Genomic DNA, 21,464 nt, shown 5'->3' with positions numbered 1-21,464 from the left:
TGATCCTAAGGAGAACACAGGAAGCACCCTGCCTGTGGCTCACTATGTCCCCCACAGACGACTGCCACAGAGACTCGGCCAGCAGTGCCTCTGGGCCCAGCGCAGGGCCCAGCAGCGAGTCGCTGGGAGGCTGTGGAGCTGGGACGCCTGGGTTCTCACGGGCCTCCACTGTGGACTGTGTGTGTGACCTTCAGCAAGCTGTTCGACCCTGATGGGCCTCAGTTTACAGGTCTGTATGATGAGGACAGTATCAGCCACTCTAGGAAACTGTTGTTCAGTCGCTCAGCTGTGTCCGATTGTTTTCGACCCCATGGACTGCAGCCCACCAGGAAATACCTGAGGGTAAGCGCACTGGCGTGTGTAAACAGACTGGGAGCTGTCTGTCCGTCAGCACCAAGCAGCACTTGCTTCTGGCATTGTGACTCCTTTGCTGTTACTCACTCGCTGTAATCCGCCTGCCAATGCGAGAGCCACAGGTTCAACCCCTGGGTCGGGAAGACCCCCTGGAGGAGGAAATGGCAACCCCCCTCCATTATTCTTGCCTGGGAAGTCCCATGGATGAGGAGACTGGCGGGCTGTGGTGCCTGAATGGGGCTGCCAGGAGCAGGACACGATTCCGCGACTAACAACCACACAGGAGGAGACTCCAGTGACGGGGCTCAGGCCTCAGGCTCAGTTAGGAGGAGAGTCCTGGCTGCTCCCAACCACATTACCAAGTGAAAACCTGATGAGGGCTTGAAGTGTTTCCTCTCCAAGGTGTATGCGCCTCGTACACAAACCAGAGCTGAAGGAAATACAAGGTGACGACGGGACTGACAGCATGACGCCGACCACGGGGAAGACTGAAGGTCGGGAGCGCTGGGGCTCCCCGCCCGCCCAGGGGGGCCCCCCACAGACGTCCAAGCACCGCGCAGCGTGCGCCTCCCCGGGAGGGCTGACGCGGCTCTCCTGCCCCGGCCCCGGCTCCAGGATGCTGCCTCCGAGAGAAAGCCAGCCAGGCCTCGTGTCGAGGGACAGTGGCGGCCATCTGGCAGCTCCCAGGCAGAGGGGGAACCGGCAGGGCCCAGCCTTCTCCCGCTTCAGCACCTGCTCGTGGTGCCACCCCCCAGAAGCCCACGCCGAGAGCCACAAGGAGGACACTGCCACCGCTGGGGATGACGGCTGCTCCCGGAGCCAGGCCCCTCCGACACTCTGTTCGAGAGGCGGGCAATGTGGGGGAACACGGGCCTCGGCACAAACGGGACAGACAGAACTCCCTTCCAGACAGCCCACTGAGGAACACGCATAAAGAGCAGTTCTCATCACAAAGAATAATTTAATCTCAGAACAAATGTATGAAGTCAGTAATGGTATCTCATTTTACAGATCAAGAAGCTGAGACTCTGAGAAGTAAAGTGTACCAAGCTTGTGTTCTTAGTAAGTAAACAAAAATGGAATTTAAACTTTTTTCCCAAATCAAAAAATCCCCATACACTGTACTGAAGGTAACTGTGAGAAGGCCAGAAGCAGGGAGTCGGGGGAGGCTCACGCAGCAAACGTCCACCTGGGCTCCCTGCCAGCTTGGCTGCTGGGCGGAGTAGTCCCGGGAAGGCCCTGGGGGGCCTGGGGCACATCCTGCCACTGGGCAGCCTCTGTACCACCCGTGATGCCAAGAATGAAAAGCCACAGCGGAAAAGGAGAGTGAAGGGATCTGGGATCCAACCAGGACTAAGTTCCTGGAGGCTGGGGCACACGATGAGGGGATGAGAGGATCTGAAAAAAGAACAGACCGTTTTCAGCAACAAGAGATATTTTAATGATTCTATAGAGACAGAGACTGTCTCCCGTGGAGTTCAGTCTGTCAGCAAGGCAAACAAAGGCCTGCTCAGCCCAGCTGGCCAGCCCTCCACTCCAGCCACCTCGCTCGTCCCCCACCACCCCACCACCCGACCTCCCACCCCTGGGTCCCAGTGAAGTCCAGCACACAGCACGTGGGCCCACACACGTGCTCACAGGAGCCATTCTGCCTGCCAAGCCAACCCTCTGGTCTGCCAGCCTCTTGCTCAGTTCATCCCCGAAGGCCTAGATCCCAGAGCTCCTGCTGAAGCTCCAACGTGAACCCTTGGTATGAAGCACTTAGGAATTTTCTACTTTTCATCCTGAGGACTCTGCACACACCACTTACTACCCTATGTTCACACCTGTCTCCCCCTTCGAGTGTGAACTCCCTGAGAGTAAGCACCAGGCCAAACCCATCTCTGCAGCCCCAGCGCCTACAGTCCTCGCTGCCACACAGCAGACGGCAGACACAGATTTGTTGAACTGAACTAAAAGCTCTCGCGATGCCAAATAGCACATTCGTTCATATTTGGAGTCAAAATTATTCCTGATTTTACTCTTAACGGCAACACAGAAACAGATTCGAATTCAACTAAATTCCACAGTTTGAGACTAAATATCATTCTCGGTCCACTAGAGTGTGATAGGTCTGAAATTAAATTCTATCAGGATGAGATAAGCAGTAGGCTTCTAAAAGCAGGAGCGGTGAGCAGTCCAATAGGGACTTCAAGTATTGATTTTTTTTTTAAGGCTTTTTATATGAACGTGACTTTGATCCTCTTAATTTTCAGCTGCAGCCAGGAGGGGTAAAAAAAACACACGAAATATGCTAAAGATCAAAACTGTTTTAGATGTGTGACAGACAGCTCCATTATATTTTTTTTTTAGAAAAGGAGAGAACTCTCTAACATTTGCAATAAGAGCACTTTTCTCATTTAGCCAAAGAAATGAAGCCTGGGGAGATACAAAGAAATTTCACAGTATCACAAGCACTCCGATTTTATTAAGTGGAGATATGTAGCAGAAATCTTGGGAACTGCTGCACTCAGCCAAAGCTAATGTGCCCAAATCAGAGGTCCTGACAATAAAGGCTGAATCTGAATTCCTATTCCTCTTAGTGTTCCACACCTTGGAAGAATGCACTTTATTATTTTCTCTCCTCTTTTTCCTACACACACCCCATGCACCATCCCCAGCCCAGGTATTATTGTTTGGCAAAATCATCCAGATCCTCGGCTCATGTTTCATTATTTCAAATCCTTCCACTAAAAATAAATTTAAACTGCAATTATTAAAGCCTCCAGACCTTGGTTAGAGGGGTCAGGATGGTGTCCTACTCTGAAGTACAACAAAGAAAAAACTAACCTTGGTTGCTAATGAACTCAGGACATACTCCTGTCACAGAGGAAAACCAGAAGCCTACATTCAGGCCTGTTTCCCTTAATAGAATTTTCTTATTATTATTAAAATGACTCATGTGCACTGTATATGACTATGGGCTTCCCAGGTGGCACTAGAGGTAAAGAGACCGCCTGCCAGTACAGGAGACATTAAGAGAGGCGGGTTCGATCCCTGGGTTGGGAAGATCCCCTGGAGGAGGAAATGGCAACCCACTCTAGTATCCTTGCCTGGAGAATCCCACAGATAGACAAAACTGGTGGGCTACGGTTCAAAGGATCACGAAGAGTCGGACACAACTGAGCAGCTCAGCATGCATGAATGCCAAGTGCTCTTGAGAGATGACTATAAAAAGCATATGGGAAAAAGAAGCCAATCCTTACTTTTACCAGCCAGAGATAACTGCTATTAATGTTGTAGTGTATTTCTTTGGGGTCATTTGGCCATGCATATATGTGTCTGCATAAATACACATATAACAGACACAGAAACATAAAAAGTAGGTGCTCATGAGATGTAATGTTGTATCCTACTTTGAACTCCCACTGACCAGGATATCACGAGCACTATACCAACATGGTACCTGCTTTCTGAAAACATGATTGTATTAGCTGTATATCATATTACCATAACTGAGCAAAACAGCCCCAGTGGATGGAAAAGTAGACTGTTTCTACTATTATCTACAATACTGAAGTCAGCATACGCATAAACACAGCTGACCGTGATGCAGCACTTATCCGATGTTTCACATGGGCGAGCTGATCTACCCCTCACAGCTGCTTTGCCATAAGATGAGTACAGAGTTGCAAAGGGGTTGAATATTCTGCTCAGGGTCACCCAGCTATGATTTAGCAGAACCCAGGTTTAACAGCAGTAGCAGCAGGTTTAAACCTATTTAGGCTGGTCTAAGGTCCGTCTAGTCAAGGCTATGGCTTTTCCTGAGGTCATGTATGGATGTGAGAGTTGGACTGTGAAGAAGGCTGAGTGCCGAAGAATTGATGCTTTTGAACTGTGGTGTTGGAGAAGACTCTTGAGAGCCCCTTGGACTGCAAGGAGATCCAACCAGTCCATTCTGAAGGAGATCAGCCCTGGGATTTCCTTGGAAGGACTGATGTTGAAGCTGAAACTCCAGTACTTTGGCCACCTCATGCGAAGAGTTGACTCACTGGAAAAGACTCTGATGCTGGGAGGGATTGGGGGCAGGAGGAGAAGGGGACGACCCAGGATGAGATGGCTGGATGGCATCACTGACTCAATGGACGTGAGTCTGAGTGAACTTTGGGAGATGGTGATGGACAGGGAGGCCTGGCGTGCTGCGATTCATGGGGTCGCAAAGAGTCGGACACGACTGAGTGACTGAACTGAACTGAGGCTGGTTTGAGCCAGAGTGTCTCATTTACTTATAGTGAAATCTAGAATAATCTTCACTATTTCTAATCCATAAAATGTCCTTGCTTAATCTAAAAAATCAACTAAATACTATCTATATGTCTACAGTTCTATCTTTAACACTTTAATCGATTTCAGATTTATTCTGGTGTTTGTTATGGGTAAAGCTGGATTTTTTTCCAACTAGTTAATCAATCATCTCTCATTCACATTCACACTAAACTTCTCTTTTCTCTCTGGGTTTCTGGGCTTTCCTTGTCGCACGCTCACTTCTTATAACTTCTCAGGTGTCTGCTTCTATGCTCGCTTCCACTAAACAATACATTTCTGTATACTGTTATTTTAACTTTAAAGTGTATTTTAATATTGTCAATTCCTCCATTATTTTCATGTTTTCTCAAAATTCTGAGTTCCCCACTCAGGGGATTGTAATTGGCCGAACAGTTAACAAACAATGAGTCTAAAAACAAGTATCTTTACAATATTCTATATTTTTATCTAGGAACGCAGCTTCTTTCCCCCTCACCTAAGTCTCAGATACCTCTTATTTTGGATACTGCAAAATAAAGGTTTTTACTATTGAACACAAATCCATTTAAAACCCTTACTGTTTAGAAACTGACCAGTTGGCCTAGCAAAGTAAACTGAATTTTTCACCAGGCTTTTACAAACTGCTGAGTCACCCCAGGCAAATGACTTTCACACTCTTTCTTTTGGTACGTAAGAAACGTGTAAATGATGCTTCTGAGAAATATGCATATCCCTGAAATGCAGTTTTCTACACTAATCTGAAGAAGTTATAGACTACTGAAAACAGTTCAACAGGAATTAAGAAATACAATCATTGCCAAGAAAAAGTCAGTCCTGTGTGCATTGTTTTACAAAAGATGCCCCTCCTTAAGGACTCCTACAGGTTGGTCCAAGATTTCGAATGTCTCTTTCTCCAGCAAATGTGAACCTAGTGGAGCACAGCGGAGTTTGGGTCTGGAGGTCAGAGGTCAGCCTGTTACTACTGCTCCAAATAACTCAGCTACCCAAGGTCTGACTAACCAGTAAAATAGGGCTCTCACCCTCTGCTCACTGCTCCTCACACTGCAGTTCGGTGGTATGGAGGGTGTTAAACCAGACCGGGTGTGTCCTGCCTGCAAAGGAGCTTAGTCTCTGAGGAACACAACCGGTGGGAGCCACAGGAGAAAGCACGGCATGGAAGAGCCTGGCATGGGCTGGAGCCTGGTTAGTATGGAACAGACAACAGTGAGTCGCATGGTATTTCTGTATTTAGCATGACTCTTCGTTTGAAATAATGTTAAACCTTTTCTGCAGAAGAGCTCATCACTCTACAAGATACAGACAGCTGCAACACACTCAGCCATGGTATGTGTCCTCTAGCTAGGAATTTTAATTTCATTTACTGCAGCAGGAACTATAAGTTCAGGAAACTAATGGTGACGGTTTGATTTATGAATTTTGACATGTTTCTTGAACTCGGATTACATTACAAAGATGTGGAATTCTAAGCAAGCCAGCTCTTGTCTATACATTCAATCTTCAAATCAATAAGCTGGGATTCTGTGCAACTAGTTTCCGACAGAGGAAAACACACAGTCTGAGATGGGCCGTAAACCTGTAATTCAGAAGTCCCTTAAAACACTCTCAAGACTAAGCTAGAACCAATTCTGGAATCCACACAGAAAACCCTTCAGCTCTCTAGTCGACAATAACAAAAGGGAAATTCAACTGAGAAAGTGTTGGTAGTCAAACTAAAGAGGGGAAAAAAAGGTTCGCATACTTTGCTTTCACTGTGCTTCCTCCCCAAAGTCCCATTTACTAGAAAGGTGATAAACACAGAGTGGGACTTCCCTGGTGGCTCAGTGGTCAAGAGTCCGCCTGCCAAGGCAGGAGATGTGAGCTTGATCCCTGGGTTGGGAAGATCTCCTGGAGAAGGAAACGGCAACCCACTCCAGTATCCTTCCCTGAGAAAGGCCACAGATAGAAGAGCCTGGCAGGCTACAGCCCAAGGGGTCACACAGAGTTGGACACGACTTAGCAACTAATCAGCAACAACAAAGCACAGAGTATGGAATGGTCTGTAAATACTGTGAGATGCTGTGCACAAACGGCCATCTCAATAACCACAGTGGGGAGACGCTGATGTGAACTACAGCTACTCGCTCACAGAGGGGCTGGAGGTGGCGGGGTGTGGGGGAAGGAGGAGCGGGTACTGCCAAATGCTTTACATGTAAGTGATCACATTTAATCCTTCCAACCCCGTAAGGCAGGTGTAACAGTTTCCATTTTACACGTGAAGAAGCTGAGATTCAGAGAGGTTAAGTCACTTGTCCAAATTTATCCTATACAGCTAAAAGGTGGTGAAACTGAGAGGTGATGTGGGCTTCTCTCAGCCTTGTCTGGACTCTCTGCACTACCCCAAGCTGTCTGTCTGTTGTAAGGCTTCCCTGCGTACATCACTCATATTTATGAAGCCAAACGTTACAAGCCAAGGGAAGAGAAGAGCCAGTGCCAGGAGGACTCAATGCCAGGACACCTTCAATAGCCTACCTGGAATTCCCCAGTTAGTCAGGCGTAGAGTTACGATATCAAAGCTTTCTGTAAAAGCGGAAAAATATGTGCCTGGGAAAGAGGGCGGATTAACCACTATCATCCAGGAAGATCTAGGGCAAGGGTTTCATGAGGGAGTCAACCTCAAGGGAGAAGCGAAGAGCAGTGGCGACGGCTGTGGGTGACTAGGAAGAAATCACTTTTACTCGCTAAAGTGACACCTGAGTGATACTCAGATCAACTTCTGTGTCACGGTTCTGCCGGTAGTCAGTTTACGTGCATCACACTGAAGTCTTAAGCAGAAACAACACACAAGTGCTGCACTAGGAACTAGAAACAAAAACTGCTACGTGAATATACACGTGCAAAAACTGGGGGTATCGGGCAGGGTGTAGAAAGCAGGGGAGTTGGGCAATGCTTAAGAATGTTCAATACACAACTGTGCTCATTTCATGTGCTAGCAGGGTTATGCTCAAATTCCTTCAAGCTAGGCTTTAACAGTACATGAACCGAGAACTTCCAGAGGTACAAACTGCATTTAGAAAAACCAGAGGAACCAGAGATCAAATTGCCAAGATCCGTTGGATCACAGAAAAAGCAAGGAATTCCAGAAAAACATCTACTCTGCTTCACTGACTATGCTAAAGCCTTTGACTACGTGGATCAGAACAAACTGTGGAAAACTCTTCAAGAGTTGGAAATACCAGACCATCTTACCTGCCTCCTGAGAAACCTGTATGCAGGTCAAGAAGCAAGTTAGAACCAGACATGGAACAACGGACTGGTTCCAAGTGGGGAAAGCAGTATGCCAAGGCTGTATACTGTCATCTTGCTTATTTAACTCATATGCAGAGTACATCATGAGAAATGCTGGGTTGGATGAAGCACAAGCTGGAATAAAGATTGCTGGGAGAAATAACAACCTCAGATATGCAGATGACACCACTCTAATAGCAGAAAACGAACAGGAGCTAAACAGCCTCTTGATGAGAGTGAAAGAGGAGAGTGAAAGAGCTGCCTTAGAACTCAACATCCAAAAACTAAGATCATGGTCCCATCACTACATGGCAAATAGATGGGGGAAAAGTGGCAACAGTGGTAGATTTTCTTTTCTTGGGCTCCCACATCACTGCGGACAGTGACTGCAGCCATGACATTAAAAGACACTTGCTCCTTGGGAAGAAAAGCTATGACCAACCTAGAGAGCATGTTAAAAAGCCGGAGGTATCACTGCTGGGAAAGATGAGGGCAGGAGGAGAAGGGGACAACAGAGGATGAGGTGGCTGGATGGCATCACCGACTCCATGGACACAAATCTGAGCAAGCTCTGGGAGATGGTGAAAGACAGGGAAGCCTGCTGGGCTGCGGTTCATGGGGTCACAGAGAACCGGACACGACTGAGTGACGGAACGACAGTAACAAGGAACAGACAAGGCAAGGTAGAGAGGGGAGCGCAGAGTAGAAAGCTTCCCTGCACCAACCTCAGATGGTTTTGCAGAAAAAACATCCTGTGATCCTCAGCTCTGAGGGCTAAATTAAGGTCAGTGTGATGAGTGCAGGCTGGGACATCCACAGGCCGAGCACAGGCCAAGAAGGCAGATGCCTGCCTGCGTAAGGGCTGAGCATCAAGGGCACTGCCACCCAAACCCACCTGACATGCACACGGGCATGCTCAGTCATGTCCGACTCTGTGACCCCCGTGGACAGCTGCCCACCAGGCTCCTCTGTCCACAGGATTCTCCTCCAGGCAAGAATACTGGCGTGGCCTGCCATTTCCTCCTTCAGAGGATCCTCCCAACCCAGGGATCAAACCCATGTCTGCTGCACTGACAGGCAGAATAGATTCTCTACCCCTGAACCATCTGGGAATCTCCAAACCCACTGAGAGCAGCACAAAGGGAAACACTAGCACACGCCTGTCAGTGGTGCTCTCTCTGCAACTGTAACAAATAAACGAGTCAGTCAACTGTCTAGGTAACTAGTAAGTTAGCCAGTAATCCTGTACAAAACAAGGACTGATCCCCACTAAGAGCAACGACCTAAAGAAAATAATTAGGAAAGAGCAACAGATTTTTTAAGTTTCATGATTTAACAGGCAAATATGCTGCTTAAGAACATTTTAAATAGAAAGAAATCATTTTGAAAAAGGATATAATGGTTTGCCTGTTTGTGGTTCCTCCTATATGGATGTGAAAGGCACCCCTCCCCCTCAAAAAAGGGACGTAAAAATAATCCTCTTATGAATGCTTAACAATCATTATTTACTCTAAAATTTTAATGAAAAAAGTGCAATCAGAGCTACAAAGCTTAAACTTTGAATTAAAATTTTTAATAACTAATATTTTATGCTATATATTAACACATATCCTGGCTATGGATAAATTAAATAAAAATAAGGCAAACTACAAATAATTACAAAAGCCAGCATTTAGCGGAACATTCATTTTTGTTTGAAAAGTTATTTTAATTGCCTTTGTTTGCAAGCATGGTCAGGAAATTTTATAGTAAAATGTAGGTTCCTTGAAGAGGAAGAGTGTGTCTTACTTGCTTTGTATCTTCAGCATCAACAACTGTGCTCAGTATGTCGTGGACACTTGACAGATGTTTTAAAATAAATTCTCATTCAAGAAACATCTACTGAATGCTTATATATGGCAGGTACAATTGAGTTGCTGGGGGTCACACAGTGGGTAAAACATTTACTGGAAAATGCATCACAAAGATATAGAAATGAAACCTGCCTTCACAATAGACAAGTGGCCAAACAGTTTACTGTCTTTACATGGTGAACTTTTCCACATAGAATGGACTTATTTTTAAAATGAAGTCATGCCTCTAATGAAAGCTTTATGGGTGCATATGTTTGAACACATGGGATCAAACGTATGTGTGAAAGCTAGCAATCTTTCAGTCAGGAGCAGAAGGGGGAAGAGAAGACACTGAACAGCATTTCCACAAAAGCTTCAGCAGAATGAATTCAGCCACAACAGTGGATGGCCCACCTCAGTCACTATGAGTTCTTGGGGTGGGGGGGCAGTGTCGGGGAGAAGGCAGAAAAACTGGATCACCTGCTCATCCATTTTAAAGAATGCATTCAGCTTTATGAAAAAAACAAACACTGTGTTCAGTCTTTCTCCTATTCAATAATAAGCATCCACTTCAAGAGTTCACGACAATAGCGAAGAGAAGAAGAATGAGGAAGCAACAACGTGAACCGAACGTCCCTTATTCTAACAAAGGGGAAGCGGGAGAGTGCTTTCGCCATGTTTGCAGCATTAAGACCCATGTGCTTCTCATGACAGAAACCAAGACACAACCTCCATTTCAGGCCCACCAAGGTCTACAAGCAGCGAGCCAGCACCAGAGGCGGCAGGACACACCATGCGAGCTGAGCGCAGCCACAGGTGAGAACAGCAGGCACAGGCGCTGCGCTGGAGAGCAGCCCCTACGGCGACCCGGGAAAGGGAGCGTGAGAGACTCCTTCACAGCCCAGGAAACACACTCCACCACGTGCAGAGCTGGGACACACGGAGAACCGGGGCAAACAAATCTCTGAGCACCTTTCAACCGCAGACCAGGCAGCCTGACCCTCCTGAAAACTGCCCATGGACACAAATGGAAAGATTATCGCCCTTCCTGGCACTATGGTGCAGGCCAGCTCCCATCTGAGTTTACAGAGGGCTGCCCCTCCCCCACTGTGCCCTCCCCCTCAAATCAGGGACTCTGGCTGGAGCTGCGGGCGCCCCTGCACGCCTCCCTACTAAGCGGAGCACACAGCACACAGCAGGGTCCATTCCACACACGCCAGCTGAATTAAACCATACCTAGTCCCTCTGAGCCTCAGTTTCTTCATTTAGAAAATGGAGACAATATCTTTTCAGCCTTGCCAGAGAGGTGTCAAAACGTTTCCAAGAACTAATGCAGAGGAAATGACCTTTGTAACAGAGAAAGGGTCACATAACTAATCACGGGGGGAGCCATCCGCAGGTGGGCACCACACTCAATGTGATGAACAGTTACACAGATAAGCAGAAACCTAGCTGGGCTTAAACGACTTCTGACCAAACCTCAGAACAGTCAGCAGTGCACGAAGACTGAAGGAAATATGTGCCAATAACTCTGGGATTCTGGTTCAACAAGGAAGGACGGTCCCTCCGTGCTCCAAGAGGGGAAGCTGCACAGGAGGAGACTCCGGCCTGCCTTATCCATCTAAGGGTCCCCAAGGCTAGGGCCACCCACAATTGATGAATGGATGACTCAGAGACAGAGACGTGAGCTGCAAGAGGGTGGCCGACTTGAACCAAGAGCGGACCCAAGGAGCCTGGTTAGCCTCCAGCATCTCAGGTCACTCAGGAAGTCTATTTAAGACATCTTCCCCAAAGCCCTGGAAAGCTTCCAGATGAGAAGCCCCATGGTAGAGGGGAGAGAGCGCAGGCCCAGGCTCGCAGACAAACCTAAACTTTGCTCTGGACTCTGCAGATCACTAACTGGTGGCCTCTCCCTACGGTGTGCCTGGCAGAACCTGACTCCAGGACTGATGCAAAGATGAAAGAGGATAACATGTCCATAAGCACAAGGCTGGACAAAGCAGACACTCAACAAACCATCAGCCCCGTTTCCACTCTGGGTGAAGGATTAACTTCATTAAGCTTGATGATATAAAATCCCCCTAACACATAATGGCAATCCACTCCAGCACTCTTGCCTGGGAAATCCCATGGACGGAGGAGCCTGATAGGCTACAGTCCATGGGGTCACAAAGAGTCGGACACAACGGAGCAACTTCACTTTCACTTAACGTATCTTTAGTCATGGAGAAAGAGCCAAACATCCTTCTAGGCCCGAGCTGCAGAGAAGTGAGACAACCCAGATGCTATAATGAAAATCAACAGCATGGTGATCAGGACGTGCTCTAGAACCATCTGTTTCTCCAAAATGAACTCCACCCTCTGCAGCATCAATGAGCAAGGCTAACACCCAGTGAGTCACAGTTGTGATTCTGTGATAGCTTCTTTGGAAGGAGAACAAAATCCCACAAGCAATGCTTTCAGGCTAAGCTTTTTGCTGGTGTAGGTAAAAAATGTAGGAGAAACAGAGGCATTCTTACGCTCAAAGAACGAACGCCTTCATACCTTCGAGAATGTCTGCTCAGAAGTCAGCAGAGCTATCAGCAACTGCACACATGAAGGACACACCATTGACTTCCTGTGAGCCCCACGACCTCTCCAGAGCAGCCCGGGGGCACACTCTGTATTTACTTACGCTGCAATCTGATCCGACCTCAGTGAGTTACTTCATAAGCCTTTTAAGGGTTACTACATTTTGTTCCTTTAAGAACGCAATCCAAATTAGCAACAAAAGAATAGTTAAACACAAGAAACCCACCTCTTTTGTGCTCCTGAAGAAAGGCGGTCTTGGTCATTAAAAAGGTAAAGTGTTTTATTCTCTATCACCTTTCTCTTATAAAAATCAGTCCAGTAATTTTCCAAGGGTGGATTAGTAGTCTTCCACTCGTGCCTGTTCACAGATGAGGAGTCACTGAAATAGCATACGTGTATAATAAAAGGGCAAGCTGCCCAGCATGTCTCTGCCACGTCCTGTAGGAACGATCCCAGTTACCACACTAGCCCAGGCTTTAGCATCTGAGGATGGCCACTCCATTTCCAGTCTTTTCTCTCCCCTGCTCTTTAGACTGGATGACTCCTACTGCTCTGCCTCCAAGTTCACTGACTGCTTCCTCTGTCCTCTCTATTGAATTGTTACCTTCATTCGGTAACATTTTTATATTTTATTTGGATACTGTATTTTCCAGTTCTAAGACTTCTGTTTGGTTCTTCTACATAGCTTCTATTTCGCTGCTGAGAAAAGCGGTCTTCTCTTTCACTCAAAGCAAGCTTTCCCTTGCATCCTTGTGCAGTCACAACTGCTCTGAACCCGTCTCTGTGTCATCACACACTCCAACTCCACCATCTTTTTTGTCTTGATAATGGGTTTCACGTAAGTTTGGGATGTAAGTTATCCTGGACACTGTGAATGCTATGGTATGGGCAACTCTAGGTTCTATTATATTCCTCTACAGAATACTGGTATCCTATTTGTTTCAGTAGGTAATTATCTTGGTTCAACTTAAACCGAGACTCTTAAGTTGGCAGCTCAAATCTCAGTGTCATTATCTTGTCCCTAGCCTAGCTGCTTGGAGCCTGACGCTGTGTCTTGGATTCAGGCACCAGCAGAGATTCAGGCGGTTGGTACGTAGTATGTAGGGCTTACTTTCTTCTTTCCAGGATTTCCACTTTCACTTTACAAAAGCTGTGGCTGCTCCAAACTGTCCTTTATGACTCTTTAAGCTAAAAGACCTATAGGTTTTCTATCAGAGCTTTAACTGCCCCACATGGCCAACTCTGTGGTGCCCTTCATCCAAGCGTCATCTCAACTCCAAAATCTAACTTTTATCAAATTGGAATGTCTTCACATTGCTGTCTTTTGTCCACAGTTCACTACCTGCAGGAGGATCAGTCCAATAGTAGCTTACAGGGCCATTAACAGAAGCAGAACCTACACAACTTATTTTCTCCCCAAAATTTTTACTCACAATGCTGTAGGTCACAAATTCAGAAAGGGCTTTGCCAGGCAGGCTGTCCCTGACTCATGCATCAGCTGGGCAACTGAGGAGCTGCACTTGGGACAAAGAAACTGGGCAATGACCTAAAACGTTCCAAGCCAGCCTCTCACGTCTGTGCCCGTTGCCCTGGGGCTTGCTCACCAGCCCCTTTCTCTCTCCTCACTGCATTGCATGCTCCTCCATGCAGGCTTCTCCATGTGGACGTGGTAATCTCAGGGAATCTGCACTTCTCACGTGATGACTGGCCTCTAAGAGCCTAGATATGGAATCTACCCGACCAGTCAAGGGCTAGACCAGAAGTGGTACCGGATCCCTCCCACCATATTTTATAACCATATTTTATAAAGCAGTCACAGGCCTTGGTCATTGAGATTCAAGAGGATGGAGAAATAAATCTAACCTCTGATGGGGAAGTGGCAAAGTCACATTGCAATTACATACAGAGTGATAGATATTTTTGCAGCTATCTTGGAAAAATATAATCTGCCCCACATATGTTCAGTATCTGACAAAGCAAAACAAATGCCACCAAACAAAAGCAAGACTCTGGAAAGACACAGGCAGGCTGTTCAAAGAGAAGCATGCGGTCCAGCCCTCCAGCTATCTCTTTTTATCACCCTCTCATATTAGCAATACAATTACCCCTCAGCTGTTCAGCACAAAAGAGGTCTCCAACGGCAATCTGTTGAGTTTTCAGAGATTTACACTTAAACATTATGTCCACGTCAGAGTATCTGGAAGAAATGCTTATGATGCATAAAGGCAGGGCACAGACATTAGTTAAGATCTGTTTGTTTCTTAAGATAATGGTCCAAAAGAAATTCTGTTTATCAAATGTCTACTATGTGCTTGAAAATTCCTAGGTTCTATTTTTCACTCATGTGCTCCATATAATAAGTAGTATGTTCAAACACACAGGCTTAGGACACACACTGACTGTTTAATACAAAGGAGACTGGTTCAAACACACAAAGAGCAAATATAATGCAGAAATTATAAAAAATAGAAACCCTAATACAAACAAATATGACACATTATGTCAAGCTGTGGAAACACACACATATACATATACTCTCTAAGCACTTCAAAGCTTCATTTCCAGAAAATGAATAGATTCTAAATCCTAAATACTATATTCTAAATAAAGTGGTATATGTATAAAGCATACTAAGAACCTTACTTACCTTGTCTTGGTTATCTTTATTTTTGTAGCACAGATTCCCAATCAGGCGAATGAGGTGAGACTTGAAGCCTTCAGCCACGTTGGAGACATCACCTTCTGGTTTAATGGAAGCACAGGCGCTGAAGATGTTTGTGGAGTCGTTGCCGGCCACGTGAATCAGGCGCAGAAGATCTACAGCAGAAAGGATAAACTGTTTTCCACAGGAAAATTTTTGTTTTGTACTCAGTTCAGTTCAGTTGCTCAGTTGTGTCTGACTCTTTTGTGACCCCATGGACTGCGGCACACCAGGCTTCCCTGTCGATCACCAACATCCAGAGCTTACTCAAACTCATGTCCATTGAGTCGGTGATGCCATCCAACCAGCTCATCCTCTGTCGTCCCCTTCTCCTCCCACCTTCAATCTTTCCCAACATCAGGTTATTTTCCAATGAGTCAGTGCTTCGCATCAGGTGGCCAAAATATTGGAGTTTTAGCTTCAGCATCAGTTCTTCCAAAGAATATTTAGGACTTATTTCCTTTAGGATTGACTGGCTGGATCTCCTTGCAGTCCAAGGGACTCTTAAGAATGCCTTGTTTTGTACTAGATTCTCATAAATAAATGTAATTTATTTTAACGGATTAAAATAAAAATACAGGTATAGTATTCTTGCCTGGAGGATCCCATGGACAAAGGATCCTGGCAGGCTATAGTCTATGGGGTTGCAAAGAGTCAGACAAGACTGAAGGGAGTTAGCACACAGGCACACACAGAATACTGAAAGCTTTCATCAAAGGAACGGTCAGAAGGCTCTTCAGCATTTGCCTTAGAATTTACCATAACGCTGACTTGGGGGGTGATAAGCCAAATGATTAGCCCAACCTGGACTTTCTGTTTATCCACACAGAAAGGTCAGCTAAAACTTTTCTTCCATCTTCCCTAGTACAAGGTTTCCAAATCCAACCTCTTTATGAAGGCGCTCATGTGACAGCTACAGTCAGTTATGTGTGAACTGCAGTGCGTGCTCAGTCACTTCAGTCGTGTCCAGCTCAGCCACCCATGCACTGCAGCCGGCCAGGCTCCTGTGTCCATGGGCTTTCCCAGGCAAGAATACTGGGGTGGGCTGCCATTCCTCCCTCCAGGGGATCTTCCCGACCCAGGGACTGAACCTGCGTCTGCTGCACTGCAGGCAGGTTCTTCACCATTTAAGCCACCACGGACGCCCCTCAGCTTCAGCGCCTATCTGCAACGAGCCTCAGGACAGACATTGGGAAGCATGCCGACACTGCCTTCCCCTGCTCAGATAGTCGGAAGGCAGCACGAGCTCTCTACCGTCTGGGTGCACTCAGAAGAAGCCCCTTAACACTATTATGCTCTGTGAGGGCACCTACAGGCAGCCTGCGAAAGCGGACAGTCTTCCAGAGGTTTACAAACCGTTTCCACATTATCTCAGCACCGCTCTCAACAAAGTCAGCAAAGGCAGGCCACTTTCCTGACCTGAAAACGAAGAAACCAGGTTCGGAGAAGCTAGTGACCCGGCAGTTGGGCGGACCACCCGCGTTTGCTCAGGCTCCACACGCATGCTTTTCCTGCAATAATTCGGTTTCTCAGTTTTGTGATGTCTTATTTTAACTATCACTGAAAGCACTGCATTCGAAATAAAGCACTGATATGAGATTCTAAGTATCTTCTAAAGTTCACTGCTAACTCCTCTACCCATCTGGACGCCAATTCATCTTTCCTGGAAGATGGGTCTCCAGAATAAATGTACTGTCTTAATAAAGGAAAAAAAAAGCCAACAGTGAACAGCAACCACAAGCATGGCTAACCACAAGCAACAGGTTTTAAGTGAACTTATTACTTACAAAATAAGTGAACTTATTTTGCAAACAGCTTTTTAGCAAAGATGGTAATATTTCAAACAATAGCTTCCCGTTTAAAACAATTTCCTTATAAGAATGGAATACGTAATTACTATGGATACGGCAATATTCTTCAAGTTCCCTAAGTGAAGCTGGGAAAAATTTACTAACAAAACTGGTAAAACGACAGCAGCATAAAAATCACCATCGTCACTGAAACCCCCCCATCTTCTCATAACCCTCCCTACCCCACCACCATTGTCACAAGCACTACTGATGGGACAGCACTCGGGGCGCCCTGCGTAAAAGGACGAGGGTCCCCTTCCACTGAGCAGGCGATAAACAGCGGTAAGGGGCAAAAGCCAGACCTGCTGCCAAAACACAACGAGTCCTTTCAAGAAGAAATATTCCCAAAAATCTTAAAAGAAGACCAATACACTGAACATTAAGGATCTGTGCTTGAACTTTATACTATAGTATGACAAGTCAAAGATTTTTTGATTAAAAACAACACTATGTGTGATATTTCACTCACCAATCACTCTCTCCAGCAAGCCAGGAAAAACCTGCAGATAGCCAAGCAGGTCAGTATTAGCGGTCATTTCACAAAGGACATCAAGAAGTCTAATTGTAGCCAGTGCCTCCTAAAAAGAAAAGAAAACATGACTTTCAAGACAAGCTAAGTGATGTGACTGTCACAAATAATCATAGGAGAGGAAAATGTTACAAAGAACAGTCAAGAGACAATGCTTGTAACACATCTAAAGAGACAACCAGAACGATCAAGAACAAAACCGAACTATTAAATATACACAGGAATAATCGTTTTCACTAACAACAGGTCTGCCATCAAGAACGCAAGATCATGCGGCTTCTTAGAGCAAAGAGTCAGAAAAGTTCTTATTCAAGCAAAAATACCTTCCAACAGTGGAATAAAAGTTCAAAATGACTAGCTATGTACGTAACACTTATGCAAGTACTTTCTTTTTAAAGAATTCCCAGCAAGCAAGTTCTACTAAGTAACCCATGAAATACATTAATTTCTTGTCCACAGGAATCCTGTAAAATGCAATGCCTGAAAGAACTATAACTGCAATAACTTGGATTATTTCTGGGTAAATACAAACGTATATGCTATCCTAATAGTTGGAAAAGATAATATTATTTGAAAATGTTCACATAACCATTAAATAATTTATATCAAATAAACTACATGATCAAGAAACCACCAGCTGCATGGCAATAGGCAGTCTAATTTTCAAATGCAATTTCATTATCTCAGATAATGTTCTTCAAAAGAAAAACAAGCTACCTCCTTTCAAAACTTCTAAATGTGTATTTATTATTCTCCAATTAGTAGACTATATTTTAATATAGTATTCTGAAATCTGAGATAGCAATAAACACACATTTTTGGTATCTTTCACTGCTTTCATGTGCTAGTTTAAAAGTTAGGAGAAAATATCCAGATGCTAAGTCTGTTCAAAAGACTTGAGCAAAGCTATCAACTTCTTAGCACGGCACTGGCATCCTCTGTTATTAAATGGGAAGCTGCCCAGCCTGGCATCTTTAGACACCACTTCTCCCTGAGGAAGCGGCTGCCGGGCTGTCAGTCAGGACAGAGCACACATAAAGTTGCCCTGGACACCCTGTCATACCAGGGAGCACGGCAGCTATCAAGACACTCCCCGGTCGTGCCCGAAGAAATCAGAAGCAACTGGAGAGGCTCCCCTGGTTAGCACAGGAGACCATGAGGAAGAATCACTGCTAAAACTGAAAACAAAGCCAATGGTTTGTAAGCCATGACTTCAAAATGATTAAAAGCAAAACTAAACAACTCATCATCTTTGTACAAATTCACAAAACCAGCTCTAGAAGGCTATTTAAAGATTTAAGACACAGCAACAAATTGTAATGTATGGCTCTTACTTATATCCTGATTCAAAGAAAGACACTTGAAAAAAAATATTAGACAATGGGGAACAGTTGAATACTATTCATCTGATATTCACATTTTGTTAAGTTTTCGGATGTGTTACCTGTATTTCACTCGTGTGTTAATATAAAGTCTTATCTTTCAGACACACGCATAAAAGGTTAACTGATGGACTACGTGGGACCCTATGCGAATCTGGGGCATCCAGCCTAAGAATGGGAAGGACTGTGGATGAAACAAGAACCATGAGGAACTGATAAGTTCTGGAGCTGGGTGATGGGGGTTTAACAACATTTTTTCTCTTAGTCTATGTTTGAAATTTTTCATGATAAAAGGATACAAAATTAGGGGGTGGGAAGAGATGATCTGAAAGTTTCCTTTGAACTCCTCATTTCTATATTATTATATGAAATAAACCCAAAAGAAAAGTAATCTATCCTCACCTAACAAATTTCCAATTTTAATCATCAGAATGCTTTCATTAATGAAATGCTTCTAACAAGTATTTGGAAACTAATAATGAAATAAACAGAGAAGGCGATGGCACCCCAACTCCAGTACTCTTGCCTGGAAAATCTCATGGACAGAGGAACCTGGTAGGCTGCAGTCCATGGGGTCTCGAAAAGCCAGACACGACTGAGCGACTTCACTTTCACTTTTTACTTTCATGCATTGGAGAAGGAAATGGCAATCCACTCCAGTGTTCTTGCCTGGAGAATCCGAGGGACGGGTGAGCCTGGTGGGCTGCCGTCTATGGGGTCGCACAGAGTCGGACACGACTGAAGCGACTTAGCAGCAGCAATGAAATAACAGCCAGTAAAAAAAATTCTCTTTAAAAAACAAGAGAAATATGTGAGATGCCATTCCAATATTTATAACTATTGTAACACTGTGTATATTAAGTCAGGCACCAGTAGGGGAAAAAAGATGCAGGCAAAGCAAAGGATACAATTCTGAAATGAGTGAAGGAGAGGCAGACTGTTTCCAGGTCATCTGTCTGGGTTCACTTTGCCACTCAGAGTCTCTGAGCCATTCTACAATACTGTCATTGCAGAAAACTGATGATGATGCAAAGTGCTCCTGTCTACAGAAACGCAGATGACTTCTGTTTGGCTGGAATGCAAGTAATCACTTCCTTGTTCATTGACCAGTTTCTGCAACTCTTTGTAAGTTCATTTCAGCATTCCTTTATCACATATAAACACGTGGCTCTTTGAATTCTTTAACAGTGGTTAGTATCTTACCAGTTTCCACTGTAAAAGGTCGGAAATACAGAAATGGATGCAAAATCATATTAAAAATTTAACATGATTTGGGTGGCATTAAAATTAGTAGAAAGGATCAGATTATTCAACAAATGGTACTGATACTATAATTAACAAATAACATTTAGGGAATATTAGCTAGGTACCAGAAGGCAATGGCACCCCACTCCAGCACTCTTACTCCTCCCATGGACGGAGGAGCCTGGTGGGCTGCAGTCCATGGGGTCGCTAAGAGTTGGACACGACTGAGTGACTTCACTTTCACTTTTCACTTTCATGCACTGGAGAAGGAAATGGCAGCCCACTCCAGTGTTCTTGCCTGGAGGATCCCAGGGACGGGGGAGCCTGGTGGGCTGCCATCTGTGGGGTCGTACAGAGTCGGACACGACTGAAGCGACTTAACAGCAGCAGCAGCTAGGTACCAATCAGTATATTCAGTGCTTATAGTAAAATACAACCCATTTTACAGGTAAAGAAACTGGGGCACAGAGAGGGTAGGTAACTTCCAAGATTACACACCAGAAATAGAAGAAATCCAGGTTCAAATCCAGCTGTCTTCTACCAAAGATTATATAATCTTGGAGAGTTAAAAGACACAAGCAATTCATTTGAATCTATGCTACACTTCTTACACAAAAATAAATCTTAGGTTAATTAAATATGTGAACAATGTACTGAAAGAACTAGAAGATACAGGTGTCTATTTCCACAATCTCGGAGAAGGCAAAGGCACCCCACTCCAGTACTCTTGCCCGGAAAATCCCATGGACGGAGGAGCCTGGTGGGCTGCAGTCCATGGGGTCACTAAGAGTCAGACACGACTGAGCGACTTCCCTTTCACTTTTCACTTTCATGCACTGGAGAAGGAAATGGCAACCCACTCCAGTGTTCTTGCCTGGAGAATCCCAGGGACGGGGGAGCCTGGTGGGCTGCCGTCTATGGGGTGGCAGAGAGTCAGACACGACTGAAGCAACTTAGCAGCAGCAGCAGCATTTCCACAATCTAAGGGAAGATGATTTTACTAAATCTGTAAAGAAATTCAGAAGTCATAAGGATAAAACTGATAAACCTAACTGAATTAAAACAAACTCCCAAAAGGCTAAGACTACCATAAATAAATTCAAACAAAAAATTATGGGCAAAAAAAGTTTCTTCTATTTGTGACATTTAACTTTCTGAAAATGCTCATAAAAAAAAGTATCTTAAAAGGTAACCTGATATGAAAAACAAACAACATATAGGTCACTGAAAAGTAAGAGAGAAATGATAATTAGACTAGTGAAAGGGCGCAGACCCATATACTCTTGTGCACTTAGGTGTGTTATTTAGAAACAACTCTTACAAATTTTAAATAAACACATTCTCTGTGACTCAGCAATTCAATTACCAGGAATTTATAATCCCAGATTGACTTGCCCAAAACTGAAAGGTATTTTTATAAGGGTGTTTCAC

At 45.0% G+C, this 21,464-nt stretch overlaps 1 protein-coding gene across 1 annotated transcript in view; it reads right to left on the bottom strand.

Moving 5' to 3' along the window:
- The window catches only part of ATXN10 (ataxin 10), a 142,514-nt gene that overhangs the window by 62,697 nt on the left and 58,353 nt on the right, over positions 1 to 21,464 (bottom strand). Inside the window, exons 8-9 of the mRNA XM_068970734.1 lie at positions 17,347 to 17,455; positions 14,974 to 15,143 (exon numbers count right to left, since the gene is read on the bottom strand). Coding sequence (XP_068826835.1) covers positions 14,974 to 15,143; positions 17,347 to 17,455 — 279 coding nt within the window. The remainder of the gene's footprint in view (positions 1 to 14,973; positions 15,144 to 17,346; positions 17,456 to 21,464) is intronic.

Source organism: Capricornis sumatraensis, chromosome 4 (assembly GCF_032405125.1).
Source record: "Capricornis sumatraensis isolate serow.1 chromosome 4, serow.2, whole genome shotgun sequence".
NCBI classification, from domain to species: domain Eukaryota; kingdom Metazoa; phylum Chordata; class Mammalia; order Artiodactyla; family Bovidae; genus Capricornis; species Capricornis sumatraensis.
Note: the sequence above shows the minus strand (reverse complement) of the source record. Positions and strands in the feature narration are given on the sequence as shown.